This window comes from Sceloporus occidentalis, unplaced genomic scaffold (genome assembly GCF_023333645.1).
Source record: "Sceloporus occidentalis isolate IW3139 unplaced genomic scaffold, rSceOcc1.0.p SCAF_121, whole genome shotgun sequence".
NCBI classification, from domain to species: Eukaryota; Metazoa; Chordata; class Lepidosauria; order Squamata; family Phrynosomatidae; genus Sceloporus; species Sceloporus occidentalis.
Genome location: NW_028317101.1, coordinates 446,288 through 464,200, shown reverse-complemented (window position 1 = coordinate 464,200; position 17,913 = coordinate 446,288). Strand labels below are relative to the sequence as shown.

Here is a 17,913-nt window from a genome sequence, read left to right as displayed (position 1 = left end):
GTCACAAACTGACTTCCATTGTGTAGATCTTGGTGGCTGCTTTCCATCCTTTGCGGATAAGACGATGGCTGAATCTCCATTCATTAGTGTCCAGTCATAAAAGCTACTGGGACCATTCTCACTTGCTTAATCCGTGTCACGTTGTAAGTCGCTGAGCCCTTCAACATGACCCAATGTACTGTCAGTGTTTGTATATGGAGATCGCTGCCTATGTTCTTGAGTTTATACACCCAGGTCGTATAGTGTGTGTGTATTATAGATTGTTGATGTTATCCTGACGTTTGACTGCATCTGTGATTTTACATTGTTGAATGGTTCACATAGGAACATTTAATTTCCCACAACTAGAGTTTGCCACCTCATAGCTCCAAATATGTTATCACAATAGGACCTTAAATGCTTAAGATATGGTGTTATTGTAATATATATCCTGTTCTTTATTCTTGTGCTTGTATATTTTATCCAAAATGTAACATTCTCAGTGACGATGACTCAGGCACACGCAGGGTTTATTTGTAGGAGTATAACCAGGTATTCCATCACAGTATGATGCGCTGGGCTGCCATGGAAACACTGGGGAGCATATAAATGTCGCCTGTCCAATATTCCGGCAAATTATATACTGCTTGCGCAATTTAACTCTTTAGTAATGAGGTAAAAAGAAATTCACAGCTTAAATAAATTCTTTATATCAGTTTATGTAAATAAAATAAGAACTGAAATCTCTTATTTCCTCTATAGACATACGGTTTGTGCTGTTAATAATAGAAGATAACTCATGGTGGGATTGAGGACCATTATGTTCTGCCCCTGCCTCAAAATCTTGCTTAATGCACTATATACACTATATATACACTATAGTTTCTCTATAGGACTCTTTGGACCACTGGCTGGGGGGGGGGGGTTAGCAAAAGATGGAGGTAACGATGGGCACAGGATGAAAGAAAAGCCATTGATGCCATTATTTTGTTCAATGTTGACCCAAATTAGTAATAGAGATTCTACTGTGCTTATTCAGCTTTATATGCTTTATGTTACTAATAGTCATAATGTAGCATTTTTGTTTGCGGATGACTTATTCAATTATATAGAATAATTAGGACAGAATACGGTTATTTAACACATTTTTGTGTTTGTATTAATAGTTATACAAGCATCAGTAGAAATGCAGTAAAATACATTGGCAGTGCTACAGAAATCGATGGCACTATATAAATCAATACTAGCAATAATAAAGCGAACGGTTGATGGTAGTGTCCTTTTAATTTAGTTGGGACGTTTGATGACTGCAGGTCAGGAGCGTTGGTACCGTATCACTGCTCAATAAATTTGCACAGAGCTTTAAAGCAAAGGGGCGATTTATCCTGCTATCTCAGAAGGCAGTTCTGATGGTTGTACAACGTCACAAATATTGTCTTATATTTAATCCTATTGTAATCATAGTCTGATACAGTTTATCCCTTGTTAATCTGTATAGATCTTGCTCCTGAAAGATGTACTAGACTTTAATTTTCTAATGTATTATATTAGCATTCAGGTCTTGTGTGATGCATCACATTTTTGTTTTGTAGAATATAGTCGTTTTGAAGCAAAAATCCATGATTTAAGGGAACAGATGATGAATAGCAGCATCAGCTCAGGATCTGGCTCCCTTCGGACAAGCCAGAAACGATCATTATACGTCAGGTAACCTTGTGAGCAGCTAGAAAACTACAGCACCGTCCGTCCCATTTCTTTTTCCTTGTAATTAAGCATCTTACATTCTATTGCTTGCAATGCATTGTGTATTTTTTGGCTCATTTAATTATGAGTTATCTAACATTAAAGAATATGACCAGTGACATTTGTGATATATATATATACACACACACACACACACACATACACTGCTGGTGGCTCTGCCAGGAGCATCATGCTGGAAAAGGGGTGTCAAACTTAGTTGTGCAGAGTGTGATCTTGAATCTTGAGACAAGTATCTGGCTGCAGATTTGTAGATGGAGTATAACACTCCATAAACACACACCACAGACAGACTTACTCCTAACGTTTAGTTAGCACATAACACCCATGGGCTTACACTACCAAACATACAGCTCCGCAGCTCAACAATTAGAGGTGGGCTCTCTGTACGGACGTAACCGTACTACTCCCAAAGCAGTGACAGTGATATTGATCAGTTAATGCCGGCTCTGCCACTTTGAGACGCAAATCCCAGTTTCAGTGAAGAAAAAAAAACCTGTTAAAATTATAATAAAATCCATTACACTGATTGCCGAAAAAAAAGCGCAAGGAATAGATTAACGCAATTAATTGTGCTAAAAGCTGTGGCTATGCCAGTATCTCCTTAATGACTAAGGCTTTGCCTTTGTTCTCAATGCACTTTTTATTTTACTCAGGGCCCTCTTTGATTACGACAAGACTAAAGACAGCGGCCTTCCGAGCCAAGGACTTAACTTCAAGTTCGGTGATATTCTGCACGTTGTTAACGCTTCAGATGATGAATGGTGGCAAGCACGTCAAGTTACTCCTGATGGAGAAAGTGAGGAGATTGGTGTTATTCCAAGCAAACGCAGGTACATCTTATTGCATTTTGTCTTTAAGAGGGTAAATATATTTGCCAAAGTTCCTTAGAAGTGACCTTGGAACGTGTTACGGTCAGAATGATAAATATCCTAATATTTATCTTCATTTGAATAAACTACTAGTGTGAATATATATTTTTTTCCTTTTAACATACACAAATATGGTAACTGGTCTTGAAGTGCTGCGATTTGTGGTGTAATCCCTGTGGCAGTGTTTTTGGGTGATCCCATCCTTTTTGAGACCTCATTTGACATAGACTTCAGTGATTCCATCTCCCTGAACAAGCCACATGTTCTACATTGAGCGGAATAAAAATCTCCAAACAGCAGAACATCTAAAGAATAAAACCACAGCGGTATGATCTTCATATGATCTTCATAGCAGTTGTGCAGGGCACAGGAAAAAAGGACGAAATTGATGTACACAGTCGGTTAATTGGTTTAAAATATCCAAAACAAAATAATGGTGGTAATTTAATCGTTAACTGCACCTTCAAATGATATAGACTCTGGCTTCTTTAGAACTAGGTTGCCTGCGTTTCCTTAAACTAAGTTATAGCCATCATGTTGCTAAAGCGCACCTATCTTAGTGGAGATCAGGTGTCTCTAACCAGCAGGGCTCCGTTACCTGGCCAGCAGTGTCTAACCCCCTTGATCCGATTGGAGGAAGAGATTGGAAAGGGTTTTTGTTGAGTGGTGGCTAACTTCGTCAACATTTCTTAATCGGATCATCCTCAACCCCCCAGTCCACAGTGTTTAGCTGTATTTTAAAGTATATTAAACATTACATATTTCTAGTGTCATCATAAGAATTCAATTAGCTTGAAACCTACTGGTTGAATAGGCCAGACTGGCCATCTGGCGCACCGGGCAAATGCCCAGTGGACCTCTGCCCGCCCTCACTCAATGCACACCCAATCTGCCACTCCAGTGAGTATAGAAACGCAATGTCTATCCTGGTATCTCCAGCGGTTGGCCATTCACACATCATTTGGTGGCCGTCGGACTTAAAATGCCAGGGCCGCCTGGTTAACCCCAGTCTGGCCCTGGAGTTTAATAATTTCTACCACCATTTCCCAGTTTTCCCAGAATAGCTGACTTGCTTGATTTTCTGATGATTCAACCTTTTCTTTTCACAGAGTTGAAAAGAAGGAAAGAGCAAGATTAAAGACTGTGAAGTTTAACTCAAAAGCAAGAGGGGACAAAGGGGTGAGTTTGACCACATTTTCATATTTTTGTGCTGTATTTAACGCGTAATAGTTGGGTCAGGTGTGCCTTTTCTGGCTTTTTAAGGAAGTTGCTCTAAGAGCCGTGGTTTTTTTCTCAATTCTATCTGTTTTCCAGTTTTACATTATGATTAGACTAAGATGAGTATAAATAAGTATTTGTATAATATTCTGTCACCACATTTGCCTAATGAATATTATACACATTCCACGATAGATTTATTGCGTAGTAGAGTTAAAGCTCCTGTGATTGGATGGATAGTTTCTAGATCAAAAGACAAGGCGAAAGTGACTTTGTAATAAGAGACATTGTCATTCCCAGCTCGAAATAACTGATCATTTAGGGAAAAACAATAATTTGCTATATTACACAATGCCGTGTTGGCATGTTGAAACAGTATTTGTTTTAGGAAATCACAGTAAACTTTACAAATCATGTGAAAGTGTGTTTCCTAAACCCTGATCTGATGGTGAATGCTTCTATTTTTGAAGTGCAGCAGTAGAGCTTGCGCTTCAATGTAATATTTACTAGCGTTACGACAGATCAAACGATTGGTGTTTTATTGATAGAATCTTTAAGCTGGCTCTTTTTGGGCAACCTCCATAAAAAGCAGGAGGCAAATAAGTGCTTGCTGCATGTGCTAATTTTCATGATTTGCTCAAAATTGCATTGCTATAAGTCCCTAAAAGTGCGGTTCTTACACTATTTTACAATTAAATCTTTGACACATACACCAGTTATCTTCCCAAATAGGATGACACCCCTTTAAATGGCTGTTCTTGAACAGCACAACACAGACACTATGGGGTTTATTTACCCTGTTAGAGCTGCATTGGTTAATCTTTAAACGTCATCCTTTATTGCAACTAACTTATACAAATAACTCATAAATTGGTACAAAAGTAATGTATAAAATAAGCCCTATACAGTAACACAAGATTTATCTTGTTTGTATACCAGCAAGGCTATTATTTCTAAACAACTTAAGGACTGCACCTTTAAATGCTTTGGTTGTGTTGAGATGTATGTGTGTGTTTGCGTGATATTACATATATATATATATATATATATATATATATATATATATATATATATATATATATATACTATATACATAGATGTGGAAATGTATCGGAATGACTTAATCATTTTTAAAAACTGCAATTAAGTACCCCATTTGATGTTTTTATATGTAAATGCATGTGCTAAGGAAAACCACACACCGTTTAACTTAATTAACCATACAGTATCCTTGTTCTTGACTGCATAACAATTTGTATACACACTGTGTATTAACACAGCATCTCAAAATGCATGGAATGTGTAAAAAAACCAAACAAAAACAAAATACGCTTGCCATTGATAGTGTACTGCATTTTCTTTTCTCCAATATTTTCCTGGAAAGCTGTGGGAAGTTCTTTTCACAACTTTCGTCTATTTTTTCCTTTTACCTTCCCTTTTCTAAAATTATTGTTGCCACATAGTTAATTATCCACCAATTGTGATTTAATGTTTGATCTAAAATGCAAACATTACATTTCTTTGCACACACCTAATATGTCATAGAATAATAATTGGGCGTGGGTCACATCTGCTTTGAAAGTCAATATATTAGCATTAATGTAGTCGATTTTTTTTTTTGTCTGCATTAGTAAAAGTGGATGAATTGAAGTAATTCTCTCAAGTTTATGTTAAAATTTTGTTTGAATAATGCAGAAAATCAAATCTATGTATGCTCTGTTATTGTACAGCTTGGCACAATAGGATGAGGCTATTTAAATCAATAAATAATTATTGAGCATCCAATTGAGATTGATCTACCGCATATGCGTCTACTACTTCTTCTTTTTACATTCTTTCTCACACTATTTACTTTGTTTTGCTGGAAAACCTTCACCTCTACCGTGTGGTGGCCACTAACACAATTAACACACATTATTGCTTCTATCTTCTTATGAAGATATCATTTTGGGTTTTTCTTTTTTCTAAGTCTGTTGAGTAACCTTTAAAGGGAATGTCATTTTTTTCATAAGTGAGGGTATGATGATTTTGGTGTCCTTGTCCCCCCCCCCCCAATTTTATTTTTAACCTCACTTTACTAGGTGACAGATATATCGTTTGTTAAGTTACCCTCTACGCTTCTGCCGTTATTAGGCTCCGGCCAGCCGCAGTATAGAGACTCGTCTAGTAGTAACCTGATGGGGGTGTGTATATATATATGTGTATATATATATATATATATATATATATATATATATATATATATATATATATATATCCTCAATATCTGTGAAAACCTGGTGTGGGTTAAAAATCCTTTCTAGAATTTCAAGGTATCTACTTATTACAGTCCCTTTAAAAGAGTATGCAGTATGAAATTTCACTGAGCTACTGAAACTGAACCGTGTGTAATGTCTACAGACGGCTCCATATCTAATAATCAGTGTTAGCAGGAATCATTAGTATATCATTAATATGATGTAATGTAATCATTAGTATTATTAGTTATGCAATCTGTTAATTTATTGTTAGTTTAATTGCGTAATGCGAGACCATGTTTATTTTCAAATAAAACCGAAAACCCCTTTGCGCAGGTACTTGGAGATTGTAATCTATAAATCAGTAGAAGTCATAATAGTTTTCTGTTCCTGAGAATTTAGAACGTTAGTAGTCATTATTCTTTCTCACTTTAGCCTCCTCAGACATACACTTGTGAATAGCTTGCATTCACGACAAGATACCAGTGCTAACGACATATTTACATTGTGTTCCTAGACAGAAAATGATCATGAATGTAAAAAGCTTTTTAGCCCCCGGAAGGCTTTGGAAAATGGTAGTGCCAATAAAACCAAGTACTTACCGCAAAATGTATTAAATGTCATCACATGAACAATTAAAGTTTTAATCACAAATGGTTAGGGTGACTGTGTTTTTGAATTGTTATAAGATTGTGTTCTATCAAAATTTTGTGCGTTTTCTTTTGGAGACTTTCTTTCTGAATAAGGAGTTATTTTACCATTTTACGTCTCGTGGCATACACTACCTGCCTTTTAAACCATAGCTTAGAAGTGTTTTCTTGGTGCCCATATACATTACTGAAATAGGCGATTGACCGTATGTTTCTAATGGAGCACAGCTTTACATGGAGAAGTTTGGTTTCTTCAGTGGAATGCATACTGCATGTTACAAGATCATCTTGCTACGCACTCACAAATCTGCTAGGCTGGGGCTTTTTTTTTTTTTACACAGACATTAGACATCCTTTGTTTTGCCCCCTCCTTTTCTTCTTCAGCAGTCATTCAATGACAAGCGTAAAAAGAACCTCTTTTCCCGAAAATTTCCATTCTACAAGAACAAGGACCAGAGTGAAATGGAAACAAGTGATATAGACCGTAAGTATGTGGGGCAAGCTCTAGAAAGACCGGCTGTTTTACCGTAGGATGTTACAATGGAGGTATTTTCAAGCATTAGGAGCTAGTGACAAAAAGTTAAATTGAGATGGTTTACCAGAATCATTTACAGTACATACTTCGCTCAGGTTGTGGGTGCTTGATCATAGTGGTGCAGGATTTTGGCTTAATAGAGGAAGGTCTGAGCCTTCTGTAAGCATGTACTGTAATGTGCTTGGTAATATCCCGCATCCATGTGCTGCTGCTTGTAATCGTATATTTAAAAAAAAATAAAAAAATCACAAAACTATTCATAGGCATGTTCCTATTGGCTTGAAAAAGATTGATTACGTCATCAATGCATATATATCTATAGAAACAGGGACATGTTCCTTAGCTTGGAAATGCCTCTTCCTGTAGCTCCATTTTGGTGTTTGTTACTGACAACTTTTTTTTCTCTGTGATTATCTTTCTATTTTTTTTTGCTTGCATTCTGGGACAACAGGATGTCCCTGACGACATGGGATCAAAAGGCCTGAGTAAGTGACAAAAAAAATCTATTCACCTCCAGCTATAGCAGACCTATTACGTTAATGTGTTTACTCCCTTGAAATGAAAGTGAAAATCAAATGCTTGGATATATACAGAAAAATACATGATGGCCACAGAAACATATATTTAAAAGTCCACTTCCACTAGGTCCACGCCATGTCACTAAAGCAACAGTGCCACCTTTGCCCCTAGCATCTTAGTTCCATCCTAACCCCCAAACAGCCTGCCTGTGTCATCATTGCCTCTGGTGCCCCCCCAACATAGACTCACCACACAAACACTGACAGATCCATGCTCTCTCACACACAAAAACACTGACACATCCATGCTCACATACAAATATATACCACACTCCATTACCTGGTCCAAGCAGCCTCAGTTTCCCTGTGGTGTCACGTAACATAACATGACCCTGCTGTGTTCCTGTCTCCCCATGGTGGTTCAAAATTCTTTAAATCGATTTCTGAAAATTTTAACTGGCACTAGGAGACAGGAACAAGTTGCGGCGACCCCATAAAGAGACAGGCTTTGTCGCAGTTGTGAGCCCTCTAGGTACGCCACTGTCCTTCCTTGTCAAAGTCTTACAGGCCACCATATCTTCCAGGAAATGTCAGGGCACTGCTATACAAGAGCAGCTGTTTATGGCCTTTTGAGTACATAAAGAAGCATTAAGTTTGGGACAAACATTTATGTTTCTATGCTGTAATTCTTATCTTTCTCATTTCCTGCACAAAAATTATATCTTGTTTCAGGTCAAGAAGGCTTTCTTTAGATACTATTATTTTGATTGTATCATCTAATTTACTATTTTAAAAAATATATTCTAAATTTGACTTGTGTATTATACCTGTAATTTTATATTTTTCCGGTTTAGTAATTGGGACTTGGCACATCCCCCAATCTGGAGTGTCTGTTCATATTACATTTTGTGTTGTATTGTCATGCATGACATATATTATTATTTACATTATGTATGAAGGTATTAATATTCTTCAAATTACATCTTGCCTAAATTTCAATATGTCCTGAGAACAGTGATACCTCCCATGCATAGGCTTGTTTGAGGGCTAAACAGCCAAGTTTTTAATATGCAATTTTGACACTGGTCACCCTGCACCCATGTCCTATTTGGGACATCATTGAAGCCAACCAGTTTAATTTACCCCCATCAAGCCATATATTTTTAAAAACAAGACACCCCAGGGTGTTTCAGCTGATATATCACTTTCCATACAGTAATTCTACCACCAGCCTTTGTCAAAGTTCGCAGTAGTATTTTTTTACCTGAAGTACAATCTGTGTGTGTATAAAAAAAAAAAACCACGCACAAAACAAATTACTTCCACAAACTTTGATAAAATTAGTGCATGAAAAGTGTTAAAATATCACCATTTGAAATACCAAGGTGTGACTAGCTTTCAAAAATATACCATGGTGGTAAATTCCAAGTTGAAAAACTGAAATATGCACCTGAAATTAAATTTAGTTCTAATTTAAAATGGGTTAAAACCACTTCCTTGCCAATGAAAATGCCAATGCATATTATTGGATGTTCCTGATTGGATGTTGCCGACGCAGCAACACCCCTTAGGCAATGAAAGTCATCATTTATCACTTCTGAAGCTGTTGCCAGGTGAAGGACAACACCATATTGAAAAACAGCATGTGTTTCATATGTGGCGGCTGGAACAAGTTTACCATGTGTTGCTGAAATTCCTCAATGTCCATCGTGTAATCACACAGGCCCCCTACATTTTTTATGTTGCTGAATGCCTTGATGTTGAGGCAATGCAGCAATATCATTTGAGAAAAGGGGGGAAAAAAGCAATTGTTCTAAGCACATTTCACCTCATGACATGCCAGGCATGTCATTTGTCTTTAACTATATGTTTTTCTGTGATGTAAGTGTTTAAATGCTTTTTAAAATTTTTTCATAATGGATTTTAACTGTAGAAGCATTGCGTTGCCTATTCTCATGTTTTTTTTGTTTCTAACCCCAAGAGCCTAGTAAAAAATGCACAATTGTGCTTAAAAAAAAAACTGCAAAGGAAATGCCGCTTCTGAGTTTTTCTGCTTGTGGTTTTATCTAATTTTTTTTCCCCAGTAATGTGGGTTATATAACAGTTTATGGTTTGGAGCTTGCACAACCATCCATTAAAATAAATTGCAGGATATTTAAAAAAAAAATTAAAAAAATCAAAATGTTTAGAATTTGCATATCGTTATCCGAAAGAACAAAGGTGAAGTTTGTATTAAAGTGAAATATTAAATTCCCAATGTATAATCACTCTTCCCTATTTTAAAGGACACTAATGGTGGAGATGCATACTTATACACAAGCACAACCAAAATGTATTTGTAAATTTAGCAAGTCTATTTGTCACTTAAATAAATTGGGGGAAATTCTAGTAGTTATTTTTGCTTGTATGCTTTCAGTTTTGTGTGGTTTGGCTGCAACTGAATAAGCCAGATCTGAAAACAAATCAATCAAAATTTTAATTTGGCTTGTGTATTATACCTGTGATTTTTATTTTTTTTTTATTTTTTTTCAGTTTAGAAATTGAGTCTTGGCAGATCCCTCAATCTGGAGTGTTTGTTAATAGTAAATGTTGTGTTTCCAAACATTTAATGGTGTATTGTCACGCATGGCATATATTACTATTATTAATCATGATCTGTATTATAATGGTATTAATATTCTTCACGCAAAGTGTGTCCATTTACAAATCCTGTGCATTTTCTTCTTTTGTTTTCCCAATATTTTCACCATATTCGCCTTGTTAACAATTTAAGTTGTTTTGTTAATTTCTGTTTTGCGCCCCTCATTTTTTCCATATGTTGCGTTTCAGAACATGTAACCTCTAATGCCAGCGATAGTGAAAGTAGTTACCGTAAGTGTTTTACGTTTCTTGCTTTCTGTTTCCGCTCCCTGTATTAGATTTACATTGAATTTATTTAATTCCGTGGAAATATTTGGTATAGCTCTCATTAACATATATGGTTTTTGAAAATTAGTTCAATGTATTGTGAAAAGTAAAACATTTGTCTTTTTTGTTAAATTTCACTTTTCCTAACATTTACGGTTACCCTTTGAGGAGGATACTGAAGTGCATATTGAAATGGTGTCTTTTTTTCAATTTCTTCTTCTGCTCTCTAACATGAAAGTAATCTTGATCACGGATGAGTGTGGATGCTCACAAGGTCTATTATATACTAATATTTTCTTTTACTTTTAAACTTTCAAACCTCACTGTTCTTTTTCTCTCTCTCAAAAGAATGGATCTTTATAAGTATCTGTAATTAATTAGAATGAATCAATTGCCACAAAATGGATGGCGTTGTATGCACAGAAGAAATTACTTCATGTGTATTAGTTTAGTAGTTTAGAACAATAATCATTTCCCATCAGGCTGCAGTGAGGTTTGCAAAGTATATTCTTTTCAGTGGGTTTATTTGCATGGATATTTTGTGGTGGTTTATGTCACAGCTGCATGTTCTGAGTGTTCCTCAGGTTTCTTTACAAAGTGTGCATGCAAGCCCACTTCCATGAAGAAGTTAAACACATCTGAGCAGTCTTTAGCGCCATTATTTTTTACAATGGGTAAAGAGGACATAATCAGTAGTATAACAATTGGACTTACAGAAACAAGGGTTATGGAGGTCCCTGCTCAAACAAACTTACAATGTAGAGGGAGTTGGGGTGTATTATACAGTGGGTTAAAGCGCCGCTGCTAGGGATGGACCAGCCGCATTAGTATAAGTATTGCAGAAAAGGGACTCTAAAAAAGTGTCCTAGGGAAGATGAGGAAGGGCATCAACATGTACGTTTGTCTTGAGGGATCTTCTAATATTCACATCACAACCAGATAAAGCCCGTATACTTTGAAATCTGAACAATGACATTCCTAATAGCTGCTATTTTTCTGGCTTTACCCATACCTGGGAACTTTTACGCTCCCTGGAGTCCCTACTTGTGGCGTGCATCCCCATTTAAGGGGAGAATGAGCAGGGAGTGGGGGTTTTCAGGACCCCGCTCCCTGGAGGATTTGGGTGTCAACGCTCCTCCTGGAGTCTATAACCTATGGCTATAAAACACTCCATATGGTGTTTTACAGGGAGTGATGCCAAAACTATTCCTATGGAGTTTTTCTCAGTGAGGCCCTCCACAGAGTAACTTTTCTCCATCCTGTTTAACTTGATGACTTTATCTGTCTGTTAAGAGGGCTGATACGCGGCTGGCACAGACGCATGGTGACGGGGTCAATCCTAGACGCTGCTGCTTGGGGAAGCTTCATTGGGGATATATGGGTTCGCTTCCCCACAAAAAGGGAGCCATTATGAATAACTTTGCTTCAGTGACCCTTAATGAGAAGAGTATTCCTACCCCTTTTAAACACAGAATTTGACAGTACATAAAAACCGTTTGGCCCATCTAGTCTGTCCATTTGGCCTGATGTAGAGACTCAGACCTTGGGTCTTGTCTTGTGTTAGGATAGCTTTATGCCTATGAATGCATGTTTAAATTACCTTATTAGCATCTAGCACGTCCGACGGGAAGCTGTTGCACTTTTTGTTTAATTTAGTTTTGTGATGCACAGATACCTAAATATGAACCATAAGCACAGCAGTAGTGCCCAAAACTGATTTCTAAAATAAATGTATAAACTTATAAATCTGCTTTTAAGATATCATTAATATTGCATTTCCCATTTTGAGTTATAACGTGCTGGAGCAGATGCCCGCAAGACCTTCTTCTACTGTGTTTTGAAACTGCACCCTCATCTGCTCAGTACTGTGCCCTGGAAATGTTACTGTTACGGTGCTGTCCCCATAGCCTTTTACATGCAAACAAGTAGTATTGCAATGCATATCCGCCCTCAGGCAGTATCAAAAATATCCGTCTTTATATCTGCATTGACATTTTAGAGCAATTACTTATATAAATAGCATTTAGGACAGGTATGTGCTTCACCGGTACTTTTTACAGATCATTACAAGCAGAAACAATAGTGAACCCGCTGACTCTGTATTCTTTGTGACCATCACAACACTACCTTTATATGAAAGTCAATTATCTTTATTCATGGCTGAACATTTGCTGACCTCGCAGGAAAGCAGAGAGAACACACAAACTGAAGTTGGACAGGTTTTTTTTTTTGCTGTGTACAACGGGCTGTATTTATTAGAAAAGACTTATGTAATTGTATGACAGGTATGGAGTAATCGGCAAACATATATTCCATTGTTTCTATAGTGACTGCTTCAATCATGGAAACTGTCCCTAGGTTGTTCCTATTTGCGGTGATAAATATAGTCCGTCGGCTTCTTTAACTCCAGTCATACTGATGTTTCCACTCTTGGGATAAGGCCAGACGCTCTTATGAGTACTTTTACACTTACATGGACATCTAACATGTGTGCTTAAATAATCCCTACATTTTCCATCGTTATTTTGTGGAGCATGCATCAAAATGGCAAACGCATGACATTCCTACGTTATGTGCTGTGGGTCAATTCAACTTTCCAAATGCTGCCTTACAATGTCTGTCAGTGTTATATTTTTTGGGGCCGTGCTCCATCACATAGATATTTTTTGTGTTTGGGTTAATTATATTCCAGTGGTGGTTCATTTACATCCGTCTTTATTAAATATGTCTTATAAGGAAGCTGTACAATGTATTAGATATGTAGAGATTACCTATGAACAGTACTTCTACTGTGTAAAACCTTTTGAAACAAAAAGAATTTCAATTCTATTTGAAGAACATGATCAGACGAACGTCGTTGCTTGTGTGCATCTTCCATTTTTATTATTTTTCGCAATACTTTGTGCACAAGATTACAGTTCTGCAACTAGCAGGTCACTGCATGCTTAAGAGCATCGTTCCCACGGGATGTTATTGCACTGCTAGATGGCTTTTATTGTTCACTCTCCGAGGCATATTCCTCGTTTTCACCATTTTGTTTTTTTATTATTAGGCGGACAAGAAGAGTGTGTTTTGTCATATGAACCAGTAAATCAGCAAGAAGGTTTGTTATATTCCCAGAATCATACAGAAGTCTCACTTTGCCAATGAGCATTATCATGTTTGTATGTTGGATAAAATGTGAAATGTTAGAGTCTAAAATCTTTCGTTTAAAGGTGAGAATCGCTTTAATCAAACTTTCAAAATGGAGTTATTTTTTTGGCCCATTAGATTGCATATCTGTATTTTCCTATTGGAATACAAGGAGAAAACAATTGTCACTTCTACACTAGATTAAGGAGAAGGCACCTGAATTTGTGTATTCAGAAGACACTACAGGTTACTGAAGCAAGTACTGGACTTCATATACACCTCATGTCTCCTTACTTTGTTTTCATTCTGTTTCAGTAAACTACTCCAGGCCAGTAATTATTTTAGGACCCATGAAGGACCGAATTAATGATGACCTAATTTCAGAATTTCCAGAGAAATTTGGTTCTTGTGTTCCACGTAAGTATACATGATATATTTTGTAAATTTTTATTTTATTAATGCAAGCTTTTTAACTAAAATGTTACATTAAACACTTTTTCACTTTTAAGCACTCTTGGCATTGTCATTACCATGTACATTGCACATATCAGTGTTTATATCAAGATACAGGTTATTATCTAACTAATCTATTATTTACATATGTCATCGGATGTATGTGTTCATCGACTTGCATATTTGCAGCTTTTCTTAATAACTGTTTCTGTATCTGTAGCAGCTGAACCTGACAACAGAGCAATTAAAGCCTTGAAATGAACTGTTACTGTTTTGCAGATACAACTCGACCAAAAAGAGACTACGAGGTAGACAGAAGGGATTATCATTTTGTAGCTTCTCGAGAGCAGATGGAAAAAGATATCCAGGATCACAAGTTTATTGAAGCCGGGCAGTACAATAATCATCTATATGGAACGAGTGTACAGTCTGTGCGGGAGGTGGCGGAGAGGGTAAGTCATTCTCGTCACCGTCGCATGCTTCATCCTTAAGTCATTTCTTTAATTTGTGTGTTCTGACTTTGCATTCTTATTTAGGGAAAACACTGCATTCTTGATGTCTCTGGCAATGCGATCAAAAGGCTACAGATAGCCCTGTTGTACCCAATCTCCATCTTCATCAAGCCTAAATCTGTGGAAAATATAATGTAAGCAATAAACTTCATGCAATTAATAAATTACACCGCTAGTTTATGGAACGCTTTGATAAGATGTACATAGCTTGTCACTGTGTCCATTTTGGATATAGACATGTAATGTCTTTAGTGAAATACCGCCCTTCCAATAACAGATTTAATAGTATGTCAGGTGATAAACACAAACGTACATGATTCAAGGCAAAATCTTGTTTTATTATGTATACACTACTGTTCAAAGGTTTGATATTCATATTTTCATAAATATTGTATGCACTGGTCATTTGTACATTATATTTACCTCCTGCAAACAACCAGGGAAATGAATAAACGCCTGACTGAGGATCAAGCCCGCAAGACGTTTGATAGAGCTATGAAACTAGAGCAAGAATTTACAGAACATTTTACAGGTTGGTATTTTTATTTAACGGCCAACTTAAGTAAAATCACACTACTCAGTCGCTCTTCTTATGTACGTACTGTAAAGAGGACAACTACAGACTGCTTCTATAATGGTTAAGAGCAGAGGCTAAAAGCTAGTTATTGTTGGACCACCAATCCCATGATGCCTTGAAAATATTTGAGATACCAAATGTTATGGGAGATTATTTTAAACAGCAGCTAAGATTTACTTTATAGGAAATAACTGGTTAGGGGGATAAACTGTTTTTTGCTTCTACTCCATATATTGTGGAAGACTTTAGAGTTTGCTGGACTGATGCAATATAATAGCATTTCTTTAATTTTTATGACGGGTGGATAAGGTAAGTACCACTCATATTAAAACATATATAAGATAAAGATGTGGCCATCACATGAACAAATATTGAAGATATCTATGCTGGCTCCATCTGCTCTAGGAAGCACATTAAGTGTTAAGGCTTCATGACATGATTTACTCGGATTGGGAGGAGTAGAAAGCAATTCCTCTCCGTCACATGCTCAATCTTCCTGTTCTTCCACTTTCCTTTGACCTACCGACTTGGACTTTAGCACCACCACATCTCTTCATTCAATTTGACCAGAGAGATTTTAAAAGTGAAGAACTTTGTACCAGTCTATCACATTCTTTCTAGGGATTGTAACATGGAAGTTCCACATTATGAAAGCAATTCTAATTAGAACTTTACTCCTCTGGTGCAGCATTCTACGATTTTCTCCCTCGCACCGCAAAAGGCAGCCACTAGAGGCAGCAGATGGCGGACCTCTGTGCTGGAGGCGCATAGATTTCTGCTAGACCACCATATGGGTTAATCCCCTAGTTAGTTGTTGTTGTTTTTTTTTGTTTACTTTTTCTCTCTGTGCACCATCAACTTGAGAAGGAGTTTAGGTGGTTGACTTACTCTGTATTGTGCACCATTAATGTTTTCTAACCATTTTATTTTGTTTGATTATGCAAAAGTGATAAATGCTGCACTGAGGTAGTCAGGCACACATAATCTAACTATGTCATTCATATAGTCTACGTATAAACATCCTAAACTGGAATATATTTGGTTTTCTGGACTTTTTTTTTTTTTTGTTCATGCATAATTCACATAGGTGTGAGTGGAAAATATACAGTATTAGTTTTGCTTGTTAAAATATAAGCATTAAAGCAACGTTTAGTTATTGTTCTCACATTGTCTTGGCAGTATGAAGGAAAACATTTAAATTCTCCTGTAAATTAGATGAATGTTTCCCCTTTTGGTTATTCAGAAACGTTTACATTTCAAGTAGCTTTTGGCAGAATTTTTACAACGTATGAAAGGTGAGAAATATCCTACAGATGTGACGAGCGAAGCAGCCAGTCTAACATAAACACATTGTGTATGAAGTTTCACTGTATGTATTGTAATGTCCCCTGTTTGTCAATGAAATGGACCTGACGCTGAGAAATGTCAAATTTTATGCAACTTGACACTTTTGTCAAAGTCTACACTAAAATTTAGGAAAGTGATATGGCATTACATATAAGTACACATCTTTGATCGAGACTAACCTTGGTATTGAGAGCAAATTTGTCACTTAACAGTGTTTTTGTTTGTTTTGAGTGCAGAAGCATTGCTTTTCTGCCCAGAAAACTCATGTGTGTCTCCGTTTTTCCCACAGCAATTGTACAGGGCGACACATTAGAGGAAATCTACAACCAGGTCAAACAGATCATAGAAGAACAGTCCAGCTCATACATCTGGGTTCCTGCAAAAGAGAAGCTATGAAAACATGTTTGTGCGGTCCAGGACCCCTCATGACATTCTAGCCCATAGGCGCAGGTCCATATTAAAGGGACTGCGCCTCCACTTATTTGCTGCCGTTCTTTCCACCTTTATTCATTGTCACATTTTAACAAAACCCGTTTTTAATAATGTCACTTTTGTTTTAAGTTTTCTAATTTTAAAGAAGGTGGAATGGTCGGACCTGTATTTAAAGGTTTAGGGAAATAAGTGGTAAACAAAGAAAAATCCTTAATGTTTAAGGGAAAGTTGACATTTTCACAAAAAAAGCTTTATAAATAGACAATTTATAAAAATAAATGAAATAAGTGGTCTTAACATACAACATTGTGAGCAACTTTGCACAATTTGCTTTTTAATAGCATGGTTTGGCCTATGCATTTCGCTCCAAATGAACTTATTAAATAACACAGTTCTCTACATGGGGCGGGTGAATTGTTTTACGTTTCCAAATTCCACTGATTGGCTTTGCAATCTACTTTAAAACCTATCCAGAGAAGCAAGAGGTTTAACTCAGCAGTTGGTTTTCACTTTTGCTTTAAGGTTATTTTAGGATTTTTTGTTTTGTTTTGTTCCAATGATACAGCTAGGAACGATATGTTTAGTTGTGCTCCTATAACACTATTTACAATGTCCAATAATGCTTTTGATACGGACTTGTTTTCTGAAACACAAAGATACATTTCAGGTAATTAAAACAGCATCTTTATTGTCCAGTGATGTATATAGCACTACAAGAAAAGAATATCTTTACAATGCATCTAAAAATTGGAATCATAGACTGTATGTGTATTCTTAGAAGAC

The 17,913-nt window shown here is 36.6% G+C and overlaps 1 protein-coding gene across 19 annotated transcripts in view; it reads left to right on the top strand.

Annotated features, from left to right (window-relative positions):
• The window catches only part of DLG1 (discs large MAGUK scaffold protein 1), a 72,452-nt gene extending 55,358 nt beyond the window's left edge, over positions 1 to 17,094 (top strand). For 6 of the 19 annotated variants that reach the window (XM_089498493.1, XM_089498498.1, XM_089498494.1 and 3 more), the window contains 11 exons: positions 1,572 to 1,686; positions 2,397 to 2,573; positions 3,722 to 3,791; positions 7,102 to 7,201; positions 10,600 to 10,641; positions 13,730 to 13,780; positions 14,125 to 14,226; positions 14,542 to 14,714; positions 14,799 to 14,908; positions 15,215 to 15,306; positions 16,988 to 17,094. In XM_089498493.1, coding sequence (XP_089354619.1) covers positions 1,572 to 1,686; positions 2,397 to 2,573; positions 3,722 to 3,791; positions 7,102 to 7,201; positions 10,600 to 10,641; positions 13,730 to 13,780; positions 14,125 to 14,226; positions 14,542 to 14,714; positions 14,799 to 14,908; positions 15,215 to 15,306; positions 16,988 to 17,094 — 1,139 coding nt within the window. Of the gene's footprint in view, positions 1 to 1,571; positions 1,687 to 2,396; positions 2,574 to 3,721; positions 3,792 to 7,101; positions 7,202 to 7,703; positions 7,738 to 10,599; positions 10,642 to 10,915; positions 10,952 to 13,729; positions 13,781 to 14,124; positions 14,227 to 14,541; positions 14,715 to 14,798; positions 14,909 to 15,214; positions 15,307 to 16,987 lie in introns of all 19 variants that reach the window. The other 13 variants (XM_089498502.1, XM_089498500.1, XM_089498492.1 and 10 more) reach the window with 4 other exon arrangements.
• Positions 17,095 to 17,913: the final 819 nt, after the last annotated feature.